Below are 21,615 nucleotides of genomic sequence, written 5' to 3' on the forward strand. Positions count from 1 at the left end.
TCAGAGTAAGAATAGGTTTGTGCCAGGGAACTGTTTTGTTAGTTCATTTGAGCCACTGTACTCCAGGAGGGCAGAAAGGAAAGGGACCCTGACAAAAGGCACTTGTCTAATTCTGTTAGAACAATAGCTTTTCAGGAAACCCTATCGTGTAAACTTCAACATACATGTCACTGCCCAGAACTAGGCATGTGGCCCTACCCCTAGCTGTAGGAACATGTGGGAGGGGAGAATTTCTCACAGGACAGATTGGTACCTTGTAAAAATTGAGGTCCTCTTACTAAGGAAGTACAGGCAGGTGGATATTGAGAGGGTAACTTGGAGGGTCAGCCACATCTCTCATCTTTTTTTTTTTTTCCTCCTTTAGAATTTCCGCAGGTAGGGGTGCCTGGGTGACGTAGTCAGGTTGAGCGTGTGAGTCTTGATCTCAGCTTAGGTCAGAATCTCAGGGTTGTGAGTTCAAATCCCATGTTGCTTTCCATGTGGGCACGTGGCCTTCTTAAGAGGAAAAAAAAGAAAATAAGAATTTCCCCAGGTATTGTAAGAGACAGAAGAGGAGGGGAAGGAAGAAAGAGGCTGGAGGTGGGAGAGCAGGGGAGAGGAGATAATGTATAAAAGAAAATGCTCAGTCTTCAGTGTTCAGTTTGATGAGCTTTAAGAAATGTACACAGTCGGCTCTTGAACAACATGGATTTGAAGTCCACTTATATGCGCGTGAGTATTGACCTCAGCTCAGATTTTCCGGTATATGTAGTACAGTAATGCAAATGTATTTTCTTCATGATTTTCTGAGTATTTTCCTTAGCGTATTTTAGTGAGGGAATACAATGTATAATACATATACCGTACAAAAAAACCTTTAATCAACTGTTTCTATTACCGGTAGTGCTTCTGCTCAACAGTAGGCAAGTAGTAGTGAAATTTTGGGGGAGATGGAATTTACATGCAGATTTTTGACTGCACGGGAATGGGTACCCCTAGCCACTGTGTTGTTGAAGGGTCAACTGTGTATCTGTGTCCCGGCCCCAAAGACAAGACATAAAGTGTATCTGAAGCTCCAGAAGTTACTCTCATAGCTCTTTGTAGTTAGTCTCCTTACTGCCGCTGGTCATGTTCTGATTTCAGGATCTATGGTAGGTTAAATTTGCCCGGTCTTGAGCAACGTGTGAATGCAATCTTGCCATATGTAATTCCTTTGTCGTCTTTCACTCAGCGCGTTCTTTGAGATTTATCCATGTTGTGAGCACTTACCAAAGATAAGGAAAGCCTGATCCTGGTTAAAGTGGAGAGACGGGACTTTAATCAATAATAACTGTAGCAATCAGGAAGAGAGTCCCGCGTGAATGAAACTCCACCTCGATTTGTAAGAAGGCATTTTGAAGAGAGAATGAAGAAGTAAGGCCAGGGACAATAAGGTCAGAGAAGTAACACATTGCAAAAAGTAGAATAGGTATTGGTCCATATGAAACCACTTGTATTTGCTCACTGGGAGACAAGGGCCTGACTTTTCAGTGCCGATTGAACAAACAGTAGATACCTTGAGTTTCCTCAGGCAGGCACTAAGGGGGACTGGTGTTGTCACAGGGTTGGGACCTGGTGCTGTTAGAAACTGTGTTAATGTTTGTTCGAGTTTGTATATGATGAGCCAGGCTTGAGAAGAGGGCTCAGAGCAGTCTGGCTAGAGTTTGGTCAAGGAAAGAGTCTTCGTCAGTGTAAAGTAGTTTCCTCCTTTGTATGTAGTGCGCATATACCACGATTCGTTCATCTGTCCATCTGATGATTAGACATTTCGTTGTATCCAAGTTTTTGGTCATTGTGAATAGGCTACAATAAACATTCTTACAGAAGTCTTAAATTTCTCTTGAAATTGTTAGTGGGGTGGGGCGCCTGGGTGGCTCAGAGGGTTAAGCCTCTGCCTTTGGCTCAGGTCATGATCTCAGGGTCCTGGGATGGAGCCCCGCATGGGGCTCTGTCCTCAGCAGGGAGTCTGCTCCCCACCCCCTGCCTGTCTCTCTGTCTGCTTATGATCTCTCTCTCTCTCTCTCTGTCCAATAAGTAAATAAATAAATAAAAATTGTTAAAAAAAAAAAAGAAAAAGAAATTGTTAGTGGGATTGCTTAGTCACAGGGTGGGGATCTATTGAAGTACTAGCCTAGTTTCCGAAGTGGTTGATCAGTTTACACTTCCCACCAGCAATCTAGTGACACTCCAGTTGCTCAGCATCTTCGTTAACATTCTGTGTTGTCTGAGGATGAAGTAGTGTGGTCATGAATGATCTTAGGTGCCTTTTCATGTGTTTATTGGGCATTCCCACATCTCTTGTGAACTGTTCATGTCTTTTGGCCATTTTTGTTGTTAATGTTTTTGGTTTTGACTTACTGGAGTTTGTTATATATTCTGGACAGGAATTCGTTGTCAGGTAGATGCATTGTAAATCTATACGGATAGGAAAATGAAAATTTAAAATATTTTACAGTAGCATCTAAGACATCAACTTGTTGGGGTGACTGGCTGGCTCAGTCGTTGAAGCATCTGAGTTCTGATTTCATCTCGGGCGTGGAACTCAAGGTCATAAGTTCAAGCCCCTTTTTGGGCTCCATGCTGGGTGTGCAGCCTACATACAAAACAAAAAACAAAAAAATAAGGAAACTAGATAGGAATGAATCCCATGGAAGACAAGAAACACCTTTATACAGAAAAGTATAAAACATTGTTGAGAGGAATTCATGAACACCGGAATAATTGGGAGATATGCTTTATTCATGCATCAGAGGATTTGATGTTGTCGAGATTTCTGTTTTTCACAGCTTGATTCTTGCAAACAATACAGTCCCCGTCAAAATCCTGGCCTTTTTTTTTCCTTTGAAGAAATGAAGAAGTTGATTCTGAAATGTGTATGGAAAGGTGAAGGGTCTGGAGTAGCCAAAAAATTCAAAAAAGAACATAGTTGAAGAACTTACACTGCGTATTCTTGCTGAATTTTAAGACTGACAGTAAAGTCACAGTAATCAAAGTCTTTGGCGTAAAGTTAGATCAGTTTATCAGAATCGAGTCCAGAAATAGAGCAGGCACAACGAGTGTTGTCAATTGATTTTTGCCCAGAGTATTAAGTCAGTTAAGTGGGGGAAAGGGAAGTCTTTTTAATGAATAATTCTGCACGATATTCAGGCGGAAACAATACGGACCTTGACCCCTCCCTGATTCTGAGCACACACCTTAAATTGGGATGGATTATAAACCTAACTATAAAAACTAAAACCAGGGGCACCTGGGTGAGCCAGTCTCTGAAGAGTCCAACTCTTGATTTTGGACTCAGGTCGTGATACCAGGGTCACGAGATCAAGGCCAGTGTCATGCCCTGTGTCGGGCTCCATGCTCAGCAGGGTGTCTGCTTGAGATTCTTTCCCTGTACCCCGCCCCCTATGTGTGCTCTCTCCCCCTCTCAAATAAATATTTAAAAAGAAAAAAAGCTAGAACCAGAAGGCATTTGTATGAAAACATGGGAGAATATCTTGACAACCTTGAGGTAGGTAAATCTTTCATATACAGAACACCGGAAACACTCATTACAACAGAAAAATAGATACACTAAGAAAATTCACAGGCAAGACAGACTGGGAGAATATATTCAGAATACATGTTCTTAAATGTTTAATTTTTTCTGAAGTATGGTAGCGTTATTCATATCCATGGCACCCCAGTATTCTATCCTATGCTAACTTTTTTTTTTATCGTTTGTTTAAGTCAGATATGCGACACTGTACCCCGGGAAGTCTCTGATCGGCTTCTCCTTCTTATTCTCTCTGTCGAAAATGTTGATTCCTTTTCAGTGAAGGTCTTGCCCAGACTATTCAGGGACTCCTTGCAACAGAGAAAGTCGATCTTAGATCCTATTAATCCTTGTGAAGTAGTTGGCTGTTAGGTGAAGCTGGAAGATAATACCAGTAGCTTCCTTTGAGAGGAGATGATAGCTTATGGGTCTTAGTTAATTGAGGCCCACTGTTGTTTTTTGGTTTTTAAAATTTTTTATCTATCTATTTATTTATTTATTTATTTATTTATTTATTTAAGAGAGTGAGAGCGAGAGGAGGGGAGGGCAGGGGGAGAGGAGGAAGCAGACTCTGCGCTGAGTGTGGAGTCTGAATACAGGGCTCTGTCTCACGACCCTCAGATCTTTACCTGAGCCGAATCAAGAGTCACACTTAAATGCCTGAGCCACCCAGGTGTGCCTGTTTTTCATGTGGTTTGTTTTGTTTTGTTTTGTTTTGCTTTCCTTATATGATTAAACACTTAACGCCTTGCGAATCTGCTGAGGAAAGCAACAGAGCTCATAAGAAGGGAGACAGACTCAGAGTCTGTGCAGATGCAAAGTCTACTTCCCTTAAGACTTTGCTTCCTGCCTCCCATTTATAACCAAGAATAAAACCAATGGGAAATAGAAACCAAAAAATGAGACTTGTCCATACAAAGAACAAAGATAAAATTAAAAATGAGAGGTAGAGCAATATCTTAAAGGCCAATATGCAGCATGCAGTTAAAATTCCAAACTCGAAAACTGATGCTAAGAGTATTGGATTGATTTTTGTAGTTGCAGGTATAAATATCGTAGGTACATGTTTATGTACATACATTGCTTATAAATACACATCTACACACATACATACACACAGACATCATTTCAGCAACTGAAGTGTTGGGGGAGGAATCACAGTCCAAGTGGGTAAATTGGTTTGAAAGGCAATAGAATTAAGTTTCATCCAAGGTTGCACAGCTTGAGGAAACGACTTTGACCTCTGTCTGTAAAGCGGTGCCTTCGACATAGGGGGCATCTGAGGATGGTATGGGTTCCTATTTGTCCAGCATGTGGAATAATGCCTGCGTTGTAGCCAGCACTTATGAGTGCTGATTAGAAGTGAAATGAAGGAGCCCCCACCTCGACCCTCACTGGCTGAGAGAGCGAGGAGGGCCCCTTCTCCTTCCCTCAGATGAAGAAATACCGGTGAAGGGCAGGATAGTCCTACCAATAGGGGAACGTCAGGCAGCACTGCTTGAATGGACAGGTGGCTGGAGTGGATCAGTGCTTCCCACGGGACGTATGTGAGATGACTTTAGGTGGCACCCAGATAGATGTTTTATGTTTTAGAAGGTATTTATTACAGGGTGTGTTAGAAGAAAATATTACGTAGAGAGTGAGTTGTCTTAAAGGAATGTTAAATGGGGGCACCTGGGTGGCTCAGTGGGTTGAGCTGCTGCCTTCGGCTCAGGTCATGATCTCAGGGTCCTGGGATCAAGTCCCACATCGGGCTCTCTGCTCAGCGAGAAGCCTGCTTCCCTCTCTCTCTCTCTGACTGCCTCTCCATCTACTTGTGATCTCTCTCTGTCAAATAAATAAATAAAAATCTTTTAAAAAAAAGGAATGTTAAATGGAGCAGGTGGTTTGGAATGTCATGAACATTTTAAAAGCAATAGTTGATTCAATGAAGACAGAAAGGTCTTTCTAAATCTGAGATTTTTGGTTCTTTCGGATTTATTTATTTATTTAAACTTTTTAAGAGAGAAAGAGAGAACCTGTGAGAGGTTGTAGGGAGGGGAGGGAAGGAGAAGTCATGGAGCAGGCTCCATGCCCAGTGTGGAGCCAGACGTGGGACTCAGTGTCAAGACTCTGAGATCACAACCTGAGCCACAACCAGGAGTTGGTAGGCCAACAGTCTGTGCCACCTAGGCACCCCTAATTCATTCTTCTTGTGTCCTGCAGTCACTGGCACATCGTGTTAGAGTTGTCATTATCTTTGCATGTGGATGTGGTCAGTCTTCCTTGTGGTGTGGCTGGACAACTGCACCTGCAGCCCCTGGCTGGTTCAGTCCACGTATCATTTATGGGCCATTTGAAGAAGGAGCACAAATCCTGATTGCTATTCGAGAACCATCCATTGATACCTTCTGATGAGATCAAGAAAGACTCAGTAACACAGCCTGCATCTGGTGGCTCCGGAGCATGGGAAAAAAATCTCAGATTTTTTTTGCGATGATAGCCATCTGTTGAGAAAGACAGCCTTGCCAGTGCCCTTGGCAGCGTGAAGGTCAATGTTGTGTGGAAAGGGGAGGCTTAACCAACTCTTATTAATCATGCTGGAAAGGAAAAGACTTAAATCAACTGAAAGGGAGGCTTTAACCAACTCTTACCAATCATCTGAAGCCTTTCATTCTTTTTAAATAAGTCTAAAACAGCTTTTTCATAAGCAGAAAACTAAAATTCAAGCAATAAGAAAAACATTAACAAACTGGTAGTGTTTCTTTTTTCGGTCTTAACAACTGATGGTGTCTTAGAATGAAATGTAGCATATGGGTAGTGTAGAAAAATTTTTAAAAAATTAAAACACACACACACACGAGATATCTCTGAGGCTTCTCCTGTTTCTCTGCTGTTCTTCAGCCTCCCTGCCTACCTTCTGCTACTGGAACATCCAAGGCACTTCCTGCCCAGAGCATTTCTATCTGATACTCGTCCCGTCCAGAGTGCCTTTTGCACAGCTTTCTCCAATTCTGTGGGACTCTATGCAGCCTTCCCCTTTTCAGAGAGGCCTGCCCTTTGACCTTGTCTGATGCAGGTCCTTCATCCCCCATGCTGTTGTCCTTCATCTGGCATAAGCTCTTACTTCTCTTTGTCTGTGTCTCTTTCCAGGGTTCCCCGCTGTATCCCCAATGCCTCGTACTTTGCAGACACTCAACAAGTATTGCTTGTCTGGATCAATAGTGTTAGCTGAGGGCGAATACAGAAGCTGCTCCGTGTCATCCAGGAGAGGGCAGTAGGAAGTCCAGGGAGGGGCTCCTAGAGGAAGGCAGCTTGGTCAGCTTTTCAGCAGGTAGAGCTGCTCAGTGGTGGAGCGGGCACTTTCTTTGTAGGGCGTGCTCAGGCGGTGGCTTGGTATTGTTGAAGGGTTCTTGCCCTGGATGTCAGGGTTGACCAGGTCATTGGGAAGGCCCCTTCCAACCTGACATCCATGTTTGAGGACTATTCTCACTGGTCTATGGGTCTTTCTCAACTGCAGATATGGCTCTTACCACTAGAGGGCACTAGATGATGCCTTTGAGGACAGTGCTCTTCAAACCACCAACAGTGAGAACACCATTTTTTCTCTTTTAATTATTGAAGTATGGTTGATCTGTACAACATTATGTCAGTTTCAGGTGTGCAGCATAGTGATTTGACACATCTGTACGTTACTCAGCGCTCACTGCGATTACAAATAGTCACCGTCTGTCACAGTACAGTGTTATTCCAATATTACTGACGATATTCCTAACATACTTTTCATCTTTGTGAGTTATTTATATAAACGGAAATATGTACCTCTTATTTGCCATCACCAGTTTCGCTCCCCCCCCACTTTCCCTCTAGCAACCTCCAGTTTGCTTTGTGTGTTGAAGAGTCTCTTTTGTTTGGTTGGAGAAGAGATTTTTCATGGCACTTACACCCCAAACCCATATTGCAACGACAGCTTCACAAAACAATCTTTAACTCTTAATGCATGCTGATACTTTCTGTTTAACTCTTGTCGTCTGCATTTTCTAAGCCGGGGATTCACAGACTATTACATTGATTTTATGACATGGGTGGGTCACAATCCATTGTTTGAAAAGCACTGTTTCAGACAACGAAGTATGTTCACCCTTGTAAAACTCTGTGGATCAGTTTGCCTTGACAGTCTGGGCTTGTAGGTAATTGTGTCCCTTCGTGCATACTTGGTGTGTTTCTGTGTTGAGTTGCTACCTTGTGTAACCGAAGGTACGTGCTTCCTATGGGTATTTGCTGCAGTGGGCACATAGCCATCTGTGGGAGACTGGTGGGGACATGTACAGGATTAGCACAGACCATAGTCAGGGCAAGAGTAACCCTTGTCAGTGTATATGATGAGAACATATGATGTCTGTCTGCTTCTAGGGAACTATCTAGGGAACTCAGAACCTAGGTGGGTGAAAACACACACACACACACCCTACCCCTTTCATCTTACTCATCAAATGAATAGAAACGAGATAATGTGCTCAGGATAGCACTTAGGATATTTGAGGCTGTATGTAACAGAAGGCCATTTGTTTATTTGATAGAGTATTGGGCAGATGGAGAGACCGAGAGAATCCTGAAGCAGATTCTCCACTGAGGATGGAGTCTGATGCTGGGCTCAATGCCAGGACCCCGAGACATGACTTGAGCCAAAACCAAGAGTTGGCCGCTCAACTGGCTGAGCCACCCAGGAGCCCCTCCATTTAGTTTCAGTGATAAAGACATTTATTAATTCCCAGATATCCATTGAGGGCAAGGGCCAAAATGGCTTCACATGGCCTTAGGGATCCAGGCTCCTTCCATTACTTCTTGTTTTCCTAAGGCTGGTTCCTTACAGTTGGCAGAAGACCTCCACTGGTAAGCTGGGCTTTAGCTCCTGGTTTAGAACACTAAACCCTCGGTTCCTTGTAATATAGACCAGGGAGCGTTTAGGCTACCATAGCATTTTCCAGGTTGTGTAGACCAGAGTTCAGGCTGCTGCACCAGTTTCTAGGTTGTAGCTGTTGTGTTTATTGGTTCCTGGTTTTCCCACTATGACCTGCCTGAGAGATGTGGAAGGACTGGTACCTAATACAGAGCTGGGGGAAAGGCTTAAGTAGTCATTTGTGAGTTTTAGGAAACAATCTTGAATCTCCTTTCCTGTGGACACAGAACTTGTGGTCGAGCAGAGTTGTCTGACTGGCTCTTGCCAGTGAGTTTGCTGAGGGAATAAATGGTGGCAGGTCTTCTAGGTGAGGTATGAGGTGAGGTGCTGTGCTCTGTAGGGTCCTGGGAAACGAGTTAGGTACATGAGCAAAGAGAGAGAAGAAATGGCCGCTGGGGAGGGGTGGGGCGATGAGGGGCTGTGTGTGTGAGCACCAAGACAGATGGCTGAGTCTGCTGAGGTCTGTAATGGAGCACGAAATGTTCCTGTGTTGGTCTTTGGAGGTAGCTGATTGTCCTTGACCTGGTTCCTGAGAACTGGGCCAGAACCTACTGACCTCGACTCACCTGCCTCCTTTCCTCCCTTCTAGGTTTGCAGTAAGCCTTGGTTACTGGCATGATCCATACATTCAGCACTTTGTAAGACTGTCTAAGGAGAGGAAGGCCCCCGAAATTAACAGAGGCAAGTGACCCCCTCCCTCCCAACATCCCCTCATCAGCCCAGAGGCCTGAGGTTTTAGGGATTCATTCTTCAAAATTGAGGGTTCCAGGGTTCACTCTCTCCAGGGGCATATGAAAGTGCTCATTTCCCAACATCCTCACCAACACCGTGTATTAGGAACCTTTTCATTGATTCGTGAAAATCTGATTCATGAAAAATGGTATCTTAAGTAGTTTTATTTTATATTCCTCTTATTTTAGGAGAGAAGTTGAAAATCATTTTTATATGTCTCAGGCCATTTACATTATCTTTTACTGTGAACTCTCTGTTCAAGTAAGGAATTACTTTCTTGGCCTTCTTAAAGTGACAGTAACACTATTAGGCTCTGCAAGCCCTTTCTATCAAGGCAGTGAAAGGATTTGAGAGGGGAGGGTGACTCATTCCCAATCAGATTGAGAAATTAGCCAAATGACTCCAAGTGCTCGGGCATGCAGGGAATCCTGGCCCTAAAGATGGAGCCTGTGGGTAGATTCTGTAGGAAATGCAAAGAAAGTTTAAAGTGGTGGTCCCTGACAATAAGGACATGCACCTTACTTTGAGCTGAGGGTGAACCCAGGCTTTAGGAAGATGAGGCCAGGCCTGCCTAAGAGGCCTGAAGCCTCCGTCCCAGGCTCCTGTGGCAGCTTTCCTAACCAGAGGCAGGGATCCCCCCCTTGGAGCCCCAGGAGCTGGGTGCCCAGGCAGCATGTCAGCGGTCAGCAGCCTGCCTTCCTTCTTCCTCTGCCTGGGCTGGCATCTCCACATTGTGGCCCAGATAGGGTGTGGTGAGCATCTTTAAAGTTTTTGTTTCAATATCCAGTCTGTTGTGGATGATATTCTGTAACATATATTAAAAATGATTTCCTAGAGTGGAGATGCAACATGGGGGGTTAGGAGGGTAGGAGAAGAATAAATGAAACAAGATGGGATCCAGAGGGAGACAAACCATAAGTGACTCTTAATCTCACAAAACAAACTGAGGGTTGCTGGTGGGAGGGGGGTGGGGTTATGGACATTGGGGAGGGTATGTGCTATGGTGAGTGCTATGAAGTGTGTAAACCTGGAGATTCATAGACCTGTACCCCTGGGGATAAAAATACATTATATGTTTATAAAAAATAATAAATTTTTAAAAAACTCTCGAAAAAAAATGATTTCCTAGAAACATAAAATACAAGAGACACCTAAAATACAAGCTCAAATTATTTATTGGGAGAATCAATAGACCTAGAATTCCTGTATCACATTGTGGAACATTTCTTTTCTTTTTTTTTTTTTAAGATTTTATTTATTTATTTGACAGACAGAGATCACAAGTAGGCAGAGAGGCAGGCAGAGAAAGAGGGAGGAAGCAGGCTCCCCGCCAAGCAGAGAGCCTGATGTGGGACTCGATCCCAGGACCCTGAGATCATGACCTGAGCTGAAGGCAGAGGCTTTAACCCACTGAGCCATCCAGGCGCACCAATATTATTTTTTAACATTGTGGAACATTTCTAAATGCTACTCAAATTTTGTTCTTAAAATAGTTACACTTAAGCAGCAGGGTTTTAGAACACAGAGTTTATCTTCCTTTCCCCCTCTTTTATTTCTCACCACCTTTGCTCCAGCTCACCACTCTAGCTGAACAAGTCCGTTTATTTGGCGACATTTATTTATGCTTTCCCCTCTCCCAAGTGGTCTGTCAGGCTGTTTTATTTATTTTGTTATTTGTTTTAAAGATTTTATTTATCTGAGAAAGAGAGAGAGGGAGAGAAAGAGTTGCAAAGCAGGGGGAACGGCAGGCACAGGGAGCAGGAGAAGCAGACTCCCCACTGAGCAAGGAGCCCAAGGGGGGCTCTGTGCCAGTATCCTGGGATCAGGACGTCTGCTGAGGACAGACTGTTAACTGACTGAGCCCCCCCAGGGACCCCTGTGAGCCCATTTTCTAAACAGAGGCTCTACCCACACAGGATGGAGATTGCAGAAACACGGTAAGAAATAAGACTTTTTTTTTTTCTCTGTAATTTGTCCTTCTCGTTTCCTGTCCTCAAAATACTATTTTCATCACGATCTTGGAATTTTGACATTCTTCAGACTCTTGAGTGGCTTTCACCTAGCTGCAAGAAAGCACACTTTCCAGAGGAATATTTAGATCCAATGTTTTGAAGTAATATGGTTGTCTCTCATACGTAAATTTAAGGGACATTTTATTTTAAAGATAGTTAATTACACCATTAAATAGATTGTACTAACTTTGGTTCTTGCCACTTTAAATTAAAAAAAGAGAGAGAGAATGTGAAAGTCCTGATTTCTCCCATGAGTCCCCAGAAAAATCACTGACCCCAAAGAAGAGCAGCCGAATCCTCATTTGCTCTTCTCCTGGGGCGGGCTCTGCAGGGATGCTTTCCGACCTCACTGAGTGATGGCTTGTCTCTGTGTCTCTCTCTCTCAGGATATTTTGCTCGAGTCCATGGCGTCAGTCAGCTGATAAAGGCATTTCTGCGGAAGACAGAATGTCATTGTCAAATTATAAATCTTGGGGCTGGGATGGATACCACCTTCTGGAGACTAAAGGTAAATGAACATTTGCCCTCTTCTTTCCCGAATTGTTTCATTTGTGAAGGTGCCCGCCTGGTTCAAAATGTTAAAAATATATTCAGAGGGAATGCAGTGACTGCCTGTCTCGCGCCCCTGTCCCCAGCTGCTTGTGCCTGCTGCTGCCTTTAGACACATTCTTGATGTCACCGGGGCCTTGGTGAAGGATGGGTGGTGCCTGGCTTCTCATCCTTTCCTGCTACAAACTGGGCTTCTGATAAAAACCCTTGTCGACGTGTCCTCCTCACGTGTGAAAGACCCTGCCAGTGGGATTGTGAGCCCCAGAGCCCCTGTGTCTGCCGTATTAATGATCACGAAGATTTTATTGTCATCGTGACAGTGTCTACAGTACAGTTTAGAGATGTGCAAGGCTGGGTGATAGTGATATGACACAAAGGCCTTTTGTAGCTGTTCCCTGATTTGATCCCTCACCTGCTCTGTTAACGAGCGAGCATGGGTATAACTACGCTCATTCACAGGAAACGAGACGGGTCCGGTTAGTGGCAGAACCAGGAGCGAATAGACTGCAGGTCCCGCAAGTCCAGGTTGCTTCCCTGTTCTCTGTCCAGAGCCTTGTGCTTGCTCAGGGGGGTCTTTGTGGTCCATCAGTCGGTGGTGCCTGTGCCTCAGTGACCATCGTGTGGTGGACGGAGCCGGAGCAGAACGCAGGGGCAGAACGTGTGCAGGTGAGCAGAGGCCACTGGAGAAACTCCTCCTCGCAGCCCCACACTCTTTCGAATTGGTTCCAAGGTTTGGTTTCTCCCCCTGTCAGTAATGGGTTAATAATGAATAAATCTGACGTTTTTCTTTTCTGTCAAGGTTCTTGAGACTTAGGTACCCCTTCCAAGAAAATGGCTATCTGTCAGGAGTGAGGAAAGCAAATAGCACAGGGTAGGAAAGATACTGTGGAAGTGTTTTGTTTGATAATCATATTGCTCTAAAGGTTTGTTTTTTTTTTTAATCTAAGTTTCTTTAAAAAAAATAATGCTTGTTTGCACTTCAGAGCCTAGGCGGAAAGGGCCAAATTTTGCCTACCCACCTGTCTTGGTAAATAAAGTTTCATTGCAACACGGCCACTCCCTTTTATTTAAGTCTTCTCTATGGCTGCTTTACCAGCACGACGGTGGAGTTGAATAGTTCAAGGAGAGGCCGTCTGGCCTGCAAAGGCTAAAATACTTTCTGGTCATTTGCAGCAAGTTTGCTAATCCCTGAATTGAGAGATCTGTGCTTCTAGACAGTGTGGAGCAAATTTTGTCCGCCAGTCTCATGGTCTCATGCACCTTCCACCCGGGATGGTCCCCCGGCTGCACCAGCAGAGACTTAGCAGTGGGTCACAGGCTTTCTGCTTCCACCACGGTGGGACCTTGTTCTGTATGATCTTAGGCCCAAGACTGTGGGGACAGTTGAAGGCTTCTGCCTTCGGCAGCGAGCAGCAGTAGGGCCCGGGAAAGCCAGTACCGCCACAGATATAGAGTCATGGGGTAGTGAACCCCTTTAAGGGACCTTGGCTTCTCTGTGTCTCCCAAGTTCTATTTCCACACAACCCAGGGATCAAGGACCCAGGGGATGGGTGTCACCTTGGGCAGCCTGTGCTGCGGTCGGCCCTGTGGGATCCCCTTTGAATCCAAGGGCTGTCCTTCCTCATGGCTGTCCCTGGAGCTGTCTGGGACCGAGGCCCCATCCTGGGTGTCCTCCACACCTCCTGTGACATGCCAGCTCCTGACAAATAGGAGTCAGATGCACTTAGGGAATCCCAGAACCAAAACTGGAAGTGTCCTGTGCCACAGCCATTTTGTTCCTTTCCCCAAGCCCAGAAAGAAGATGTCTGTTTCTTAGAGGCTCCAGGTGTGCCTCTGGATAGCTTTCCCTCCACAGTGACCCCTTACTCAGAATTCTTCTGAGGGTCAAGTATCTGATACCTGGGGACCTGATACATGACTCGATCCCATGACCCTGAGATTATGACCTGAACTGAAATCAAGAGTTGGCCACTTGCTCCACTGAGCCACCCAGACACCCCAAGGGAAAGCTCCTTATAATAAAGTAAGAAGTCCAACACAAGGCATAGGAGTGTATGCTGTCTCTCATTTGCTTTCAATCATTCTTATTTGTCTTGGAATTTTATTTTATTTTATTTTGTAAAGATCTTATTTATTTATTTGACATAGAAAGAGATCACAAGTAGGCAAAGAGGCAGGCCGAGAGAGAGTGGGAAGCAGACTCCCCGCTGAGCAGAGAGCCCGACATGGGGCTCGATCCCAGGACCCTGAGACCACGACCTGAGCAGAAGGCAGAGAGGCTTCATCCACTGAGCCACCCAGGCACCCTTGTCTTGGAATTTCAGACTCTCCTTAACCTTTCCTATTGTGGGAGTAACATTCTGGAAGGGTGTTGTGGGGTATCCTAGCAGAAGTTATGTCCTCATCTTCCCTAAACATTTCCTCCCAGTAGCTTCAGCCGGCTCGTCCATCGCCTCGTTCTGCACAAAACCAGGCATGCGTGGCAGCTGTGAGTGTGAACGGTTGGGATGGCTAAGGCTGTGTCTTCTGATATCCCAGGAAGCTGTCTTTTTCCCTGTCCTCCTGTCTCCCTCTCTCCCTGCCTCTCCCGCAAACCAGACCCCCTGAGATTTTCCACAAGGGTGGGCGGTAGCTGGACCTACAGTTCTGACACTCACCCTTCGGGGTCCCCTCCTATTAGGAAACGCTTGCTTGTGATTTCTGTGACCTCGGGATGGGCAACCCCCCAGTCTCTGCTTCCCATCGCGGGTGACTGTCTGCATACACAGTGCTCTTGCCTGTGCAGTTGCTCACGTCAGAAACAGGGGTGTCATCCCAGCCTGTAATAGTGACACCACGACCAGATTCTGGATACCAGCACCTGTCTTTTCTTTTGTCTTTTCCCCTTGAACAAACTGGTTCTGTATTTCTGGAATAGAAGTACGGGTGGACACGGGTGTTCAAAGAATGCATGGGGTCGGGGGGGATGCCGAACAAGTCAGCAGGTACGGAGCACCTTGTTTCTTGCTAGGTCGTAGGGTCGTGAGGAGCTGCTGCAGGCGACCATAGTGTGTGGTTGGAAGAGGCCAGAAAGGGGTGTCTCTGCAGCTGGGGGTTGAGGAGAGAATGCGTTCAAGAATAGTCATCAGGGGGGGCGCCTGGGTGGCTCAGTGGGTTAAAGCCTCTGCCTTCGGCTCAGGTCATGATCCCAGGGTCCTGGGATCGAGCCCCACATCAGTCTCTCTGCTCAGCGGGGAGCGTGTTTCCCCCTCTCTCTCTGCCTGCCTCTCTGCCTAGTTGTGATCTCTGTCTGTCAAATAAATAAATAAAATCTTTAAAAAAAAAAAAAAGAATAGTCATCAGGGCTGAGTGACTGGACATAGCAGACATGGAGAGAATGTGCTAAGATGGCCAGGGCGTGACCAGGCTGGGACACAGATGGGGGAGCGGGGCCGTGAGTGTGTGTGTCTGTGTCTCTGTGTGGGTGTGTGTCTTTGCATGTGTATCCTAGCGTCTTTGTCTCTGTGTGTCTCTATGTGTTGTGGGGTATCCTAGCAGATCAGACCCTGATTTGGGTCTGTGTGTCTCTGCATGTCCCTGTGTGTGGGTCTGTGTAGATGTGTTTCTTTGACTCAGTGTATGTGTTTGTGTGTTTCCGTTTGTGTGTGTGGCTTTCACACTTTCTTTACTGCAGCCCACAGTAGAAATAAACGTACAGCCCAGGCCAGGCCTCACATTGTGTACGTGTGTCAGTACGTCATAAAAGCCCACCCATGCCGCTTACTCTGGCAGGTCCTGCTGTGAGTGTCGCTGGAGTATTTCTTTCTACAGGAATCCTCACAGCCCTATAAGGTGCTGTCCCTTCTCTACTGTGTGGATGGGGAAAGCTTGGCCCAGGGAGTTGAGTGACTTCCCAGCACCTCGTAGCAGACAAGTGACTGAGCTGGGATCTGAACCCCATTCCCTGGCTCCAGAGTGCCTGCCCTTTCCCCCCACCACACTCTCCTCTCACAGGAAAAAGTAAATGTAGCACAAGACAGTGCTTGCCCTCACCTTGGCAGGTGCTTTGTGATATTTGCTGTTGTATCCTATTTGATCCCCCACATGCTGCCCCCACCCCACATCGGCTTCCTGACCCTCCCTAATCTGTCTCAGTCTGCTTTTTGGCAAAGTCTGTTAGGCCCTACTTCCCCAGGGCCTCTCAGTGCCTCCCTGTCTCCATCCCAGTGGCTGCTCCCCCAGTTCCAGCTCCCCATGACTTCCTCCCTGGGCCTTCTTCCTGGATGGCTGTGAGCACCTCCTAACTTTCATCCTCCATCCGTTCTCCACACGGAGACCGAAGTCACCTGAAACATGCATTTTTCACCATATCGTTCCTGATTTAGACCCTGAAATACTCTGTTGCTGTGTGCGGCTTAGTACTCGGTACATGAAGATGGTCAGTAAATGTACGAGGGGATATAGAATTAGGAAACTTACTCTGTATTTTTCCTCAGGATGAAGATCTTCTCCCAAGAAAATATTTTGAAGTTGACTTTCCGGTCATAGTCACGAGAAAGCTGCACAGCATCAAGTAAGTGTGGCTTGGACCAGACAACAGAGCCGGGTAGATTCAGAGGCAGCGGTCAGTAGGGGGCTGGTCTGCATGCTGGGGACCTCATTTTAGGGGGCTCTTCTCTTGGACCCCCTCCCCATTTTCTTGCTGGCCCCGGCATCCTCATTCCAACCTGTGGAGCAGTCTTCTAAATGCAGTACACCCTCCGTTGTGACAGTTCTGTCCGTGAGCGTCATTTGTCTGAACCTTGAAAAGAAATGACCTACAGTGGTTTGATCATCTGAATTATTCTGTGTGTTTTGTCTTCTTTGTTATCTCCAGGGCACAGAGAGGTGCCCGGCCCAGAGGCATGTGTAGTAGATATTGTTTGAGTGAGTGATGAGAAGGCTAAACTTAGGCATTTCTGCATGTGAGATATTCTGGGTGCCACCCTGAGGTCAGATTTAAGAAGTTTGCAGAGCTGTTGAGGACGAGTCTGTGATTCTCTTGTGGGAGGTTTTTTTTTTCTTTTTAATATTTTATTTATTTGACAGAGCAGAAGAGCAGGGAGCGTGGAAGAGGGAGAAGCAGGCTCCCTGCTGAGCAGGAGCCCAATGCAGGACTCATTCCCAGGACCCCGGGATCATGACCTGAGTCGAAGTCAGTCACTTAATGAACTGAGTCACCCAGTTGTCTGTGCTGGGCGCTTTTGTGGCACCGTGCAAAATGGGATCGAGGGGTCACTGAATGGGACCGGTCAGTGCTCAGAGCAGACTCGTGAATCACAGTGGAGAAACCGAAGCTCAAAGCAGTGAAGTGAATTTCCCTCAGGGCACCCGTGGAGGAAGGGGTGGAGCTGAGATTTAAACCCTGGCCTCAAGCCAAGGTCAGGGCTTCCTGGTGGTTTTAACTTGTGCTCCCTTCCTTCTTTCTAAGTGATTTAAATAAAATGCCAAGTCTTATATATTTTTTTTTAAATATTTTATTTATTTATTTGACAGAGAGAGAGATCACAAGTAGGCAGAGAGGCAGGCAGAGAGAGAGGGGGAAGCAGGCTTCTTGCTGAGCAGAGAGCCCGATGTGGGGCCCGATCCCAGGACCCTGAGATCATAACCCTGGCCAAAGGCAGAGGCTTAACCTACTGAGCCACCCAGGTGCCCCTCAAGTCTTATATTTAAAAAAATTTTTTAATGAACCTAAAAGTTTCAGCTTGTCCTTCGAAGATGTCTAGTTCTCATCATTTGGAAATATTTTTCAAGTATGAGACTGTTTTAGTTTATCCTATGAAACAAGGTTTTCACTCTTTCCAAATACAAGATTCTGTTACAGTAAATATGCTTTTTAGTTGCCTCCTGGCATCTGAGACTGTGTATCTGCAGAGGAGGATCCGGCTTAGTTGAACCCCGCGTGAAATAAGAGTACGTGGGCTCTCACTTAAGCCCAGAGGTGGCTTCTAGGCTGGAAAAGGCATTGACCTTTGTGTGTGGTTGTTGTGATAGAGGATTCAGGTCTCTCAGGTCTGATTTTTGGCATATCCTGGAGGAGAGGATTCATCACATAAATGTTACTGACTTCAGGTCTGTATAGGAGTCCGTTTTCCAGATAACTGTGAGCAGTAAGCACTTGGTTATAAATTTTGTTGGAGAACAGGCAGGAAACTAGAGACAACTTCGAAAACACTGGAACATCGGGCAAATTCTTGCTGACCTCTCTCGAGTGATTTTTGAGTGTTCAATATTTCCTGATGAGATTGAGAGTGGACATCCGATTCTGAGTGTCCTGCATAGTGACATCCCCTGAGTCCTGATCTGCCGAAGTGTGACTGCATGTGCCCCGGGCCAGATGTCACAGAGCAGAAGGCCCTGTGCAGTGAGCGGCCCTTGCTTTGAACAGGAGCAGGATGTGTTTGCCGTTTCTGGAGATGGTGTTTGCGGTTTTGCTGAATCTGAGCTCCTTGCCTCATTTCTGTCTTTCCCATCTTCCCACAGAGTCAAGCCGTTCTTATTACAACCCATCATAGAATTACATTCAGAGGACCCGCTTCAAATCGGCAAGTACCCTTCACCTACGTGTTGCAGTATGGGCTATAGAACTCTCTTTGCTTTTTTCCCCCTTTTCCTTTTAAAAGGGTGTGTGTGTGTGTGTGTGTGTGTGTGTGTGTGTGTGTGTGTGTCTGAGTCTGAGCCTGCATGTGTGCGCCCATGATGACACAGGTGTATACTTCTGTGATACATCTACACTGCATCGAATTTACAGTGAAGGAATTTAAAACAGATGTGCATAGGTCCCTGTTCTTCAATCTTTACAGAATGTTTCTCAGTGATTTGCAAAAGAGGCAAAAACAGATTTTTTCTGAAGATCTCCATTTCCAGTTTTCCTTGGGAGCATCCATTCCGGCAGCATCAGACCCTCAGTCCCACCCCCACTGCTCCCCGCTGTCTGTACCTGACCTGCTCTGCTGATGATGTCTCCTCCTTGGCCCTTCTGCTCGGGTTTTCGCCCTCACGTTTTAATTACGAGTGTTTACAGCAACACTCTGCTCACCTCTAAGCCTTTTGAACCCAGGGAAACCTCTTCCAGAATGTTCCATCGTTTTTAGTCTGTGTCTGACGGAGTAGTTCAAAGGACTTCTTAATAATTGCTGTCAGGAGACATGCCCAGAGAGGATGGCCTTTGTGGTTGGTGGACACAGATGACACAGAAGACATCAGACAACCAGACAGGCCTCTACGCAATCATAGTGCCATACTCATGCTCCTAGTGAAGAAACTTCTCCAGAAAAGAACATCTCCCCCATCCCTTGTTTCCCTCCTACAAATTGTAAGTAGATCCTCTTCAGGCTTTGCCGTTTCCTGGCCTAGCTGTTTTCTCCACTGTAGCTGTCACAATTCTTTGCATATTGGGTGACTACTTGGGTCAGGATGATTACTGATAATGAAAGAGCTACCACTTTGCATTAGCTTTGATCCATCACTGCAGGAATGTATGAAGTAGAAAGTAAACATGCTCCATAATCTCTCCCCCCACCAACACCAAGAAAAGCAGGATTCAAGGTGTTTCCTCCTGTGGATGAACAGCACACCTAGAGATGGGTAAATATCACACATGAGAAAACACACACAGAAAGATAATCCAGTGCCTGGCACATAGAGGGTCCCATACATTTTTGTTGAGAGACCATATATACACACGGAATAAATACATAGGTTGTAGTTCAGTATATATCTGTTGAATGAATAAATACATAGGTTGTAGTTCAGTATATATCTGTTGAATGGGTGAATCTGTATTTCTCAACATCAGTAAATTCAGGTGTCCTTTTAATAAAGTGAATCATTTATATGTCCTGCTTTGTAGCTAGCTCGCTCTTTCTGCAACCTAGAGACCTGTGACTATCTTCGTGTCATCATCTATAGGTCTGCCTCCTCATTTCTGATGGCTTTCTAGTTCTCCTCAGTGTGGAAATTCCATTTTCCTTAATGTATTCAGTACCGATGGTCCTTTAGACAGCTACGTGTTTTATGGTGTTCTCTTAAGCAGTGCTGTAGAAAGCACATGTACATGTGCATATGTTCAAGGAATTGTCCCTTGTGAATTCTAATAGCTACTGCCAAACCGTTCTTCGAGACCCTCTTTACTGATTTGTATTTTCACTGAGAGAAGATGAGGGTTCTCTTTCCATACACCCTAACACTGGCTGTTACCATTTAAAAAATTATGGCAAACTGTCAAACCTATTAATTTCAAAAATTTTAAAGAACTTTGTGCTAATGAGAATAAGTATCCTTCCTTCCTTGTACTGGCCTGCTGGATTTCTTTGTAAATGTCCATTGGGAATGTTGCAGTTTCATTTTCTTTTCAATTTCTGGAAATCCTTTAGAACATAAGGATATATTCTTTTTTTTTTTTTAAGATTTTATTTACTTATTTGACAGACAGAGATCACAATTAGGCAGAGAGGCAGGCAGAGAGAGGATTGGGGCGGGGGAATCAGGTTCCGTGCTGAAGCAGAGAGCTGGATGCAGGGCTTGGTTCCAGGACCCTGGGATCATGACCTGAGCTGAAGGCAAAGGCTTTAACCCACTGAGTCACCCAGGCGCCCCAAAGATATGTTCTTTGATCAAAGTCCCTCATCAAGGTGAACCATGAGAGACTATGGACTCTGAAAAACGATCTGAGAATTTTGAAGGGGTGGGGGGTGGGAGGTTGGGGGCACCAGGTGGTGGGTATTGTAGAGGGCACGGATTGCATGGAGCACTGGGTGTGGTGCAAAAATAATGAATACTGTTATGCTGAAAAAAATAAAAAAATTAAAAAAAAAAAAGTCCCTCATCAGCCTTTTTTTGGGCAGATTTTTTTCTTAGTCTTGTGCTTGCTTTTGAACTGTGTGTTTGTGTCTCAGGTAGACACATTTTCTTGCCCTTTGCTTTGTGGTTTTTTATCTTGCCACCATACGGAGAAAGGAGAATTCGAATAAAAATAAGGGAAATAGGGGCGCCTGAGTGGCTCAGTGGGTTAAAGCCTCTGCCTTCGGCTCAGGTCATGATCCCAGAGTCCTGGGATCGAGCCCCGCATCGGGCTCTCTGCTCAGCAGGGAGCCTGCTTCCTCCTCTTTCTCTCTGCCTGCCTCTCCACCTACTGTGATCTCTGTCTGTCAAATAAATAAATAAAATCTTAAAAAAAAATAAAATAAAATAAGGGAAATATAAATATGTGTGAAGACCTGAGTGAAGACCTGAGAAAAATCATAGGTGATCATAAAGCTGGCACAAATGTCATCGAACTACTACCCTGCATCATCTAACCTCTGAGGCTCTGATTGTAAGATTGACCAGTATTTCTTTATGATTAGGAAAGGCAGAGTGTTGGTAAACTGGCATGTGCTTGACTGTTCGATGCATCCTGATTTCGGGAATGTTGAAGTAGAAAAAATATGCATCTTGGAATTGTTAAGCTGAATTACGCATGGAGTGGAAAATTCCAAGTATATAAATAGGCACACAGTGAAAAATCAGAGGGAGTAAATCAGGTTCTCTTACTCTGCTCCTTAAATCCTCCTGCTGGTTGGGATCCATATGGTTAAGCAGGTCTCTGTCTGCCTCCTGATTTTACTTTTGACTACAGTAATTCTGAGCTGGCCACATTGTCGTGCTGCAGCCTGAACATGCCACGCTTACTGTCACCTTCAGATCTTCCGCTTCCTTCTACCATGGCCTGGAACTCTTTTCCCCTAATTTTGCTTGCCAGTCTCCTTTTGATCACCTCTGTCTTAGCTTAGCTGCTGCCCCCTCTGAGAAGCTCTCCATGACCACCAGGTGAAAGA

At 45.4% G+C, this 21,615-nt stretch overlaps 1 protein-coding gene across 2 annotated transcripts in view; it reads left to right on the plus strand.

Annotated features, from left to right (window-relative positions):
• LCMT1 (leucine carboxyl methyltransferase 1) overlaps positions 1-21,615 on the plus strand; it is a 51,062-nt gene that overhangs the window by 3,894 nt on the left and 25,553 nt on the right. For both annotated transcript variants that reach the window (XR_007124272.1, XM_047712858.1), the window contains exons 2-5: positions 9,076-9,167; positions 11,617-11,738; positions 16,255-16,331; positions 18,281-18,342. Coding sequence is in view for 1 of the 2 variants with exons in the window: in XM_047712858.1 (XP_047568814.1) it covers positions 9,076-9,167; positions 11,617-11,738; positions 16,255-16,331; positions 18,281-18,342 (353 nt within the window). In the remaining variant the exon portion in view is untranslated. The remainder of the gene's footprint in view (positions 1-9,075; positions 9,168-11,616; positions 11,739-16,254; positions 16,332-18,280; positions 18,343-21,615) is intronic.

This window comes from Lutra lutra, chromosome 18, assembly GCF_902655055.1.
Source record: "Lutra lutra chromosome 18, mLutLut1.2, whole genome shotgun sequence".
Lineage (NCBI taxonomy): Eukaryota > Metazoa > Chordata > Mammalia > Carnivora > Mustelidae > Lutra > Lutra lutra.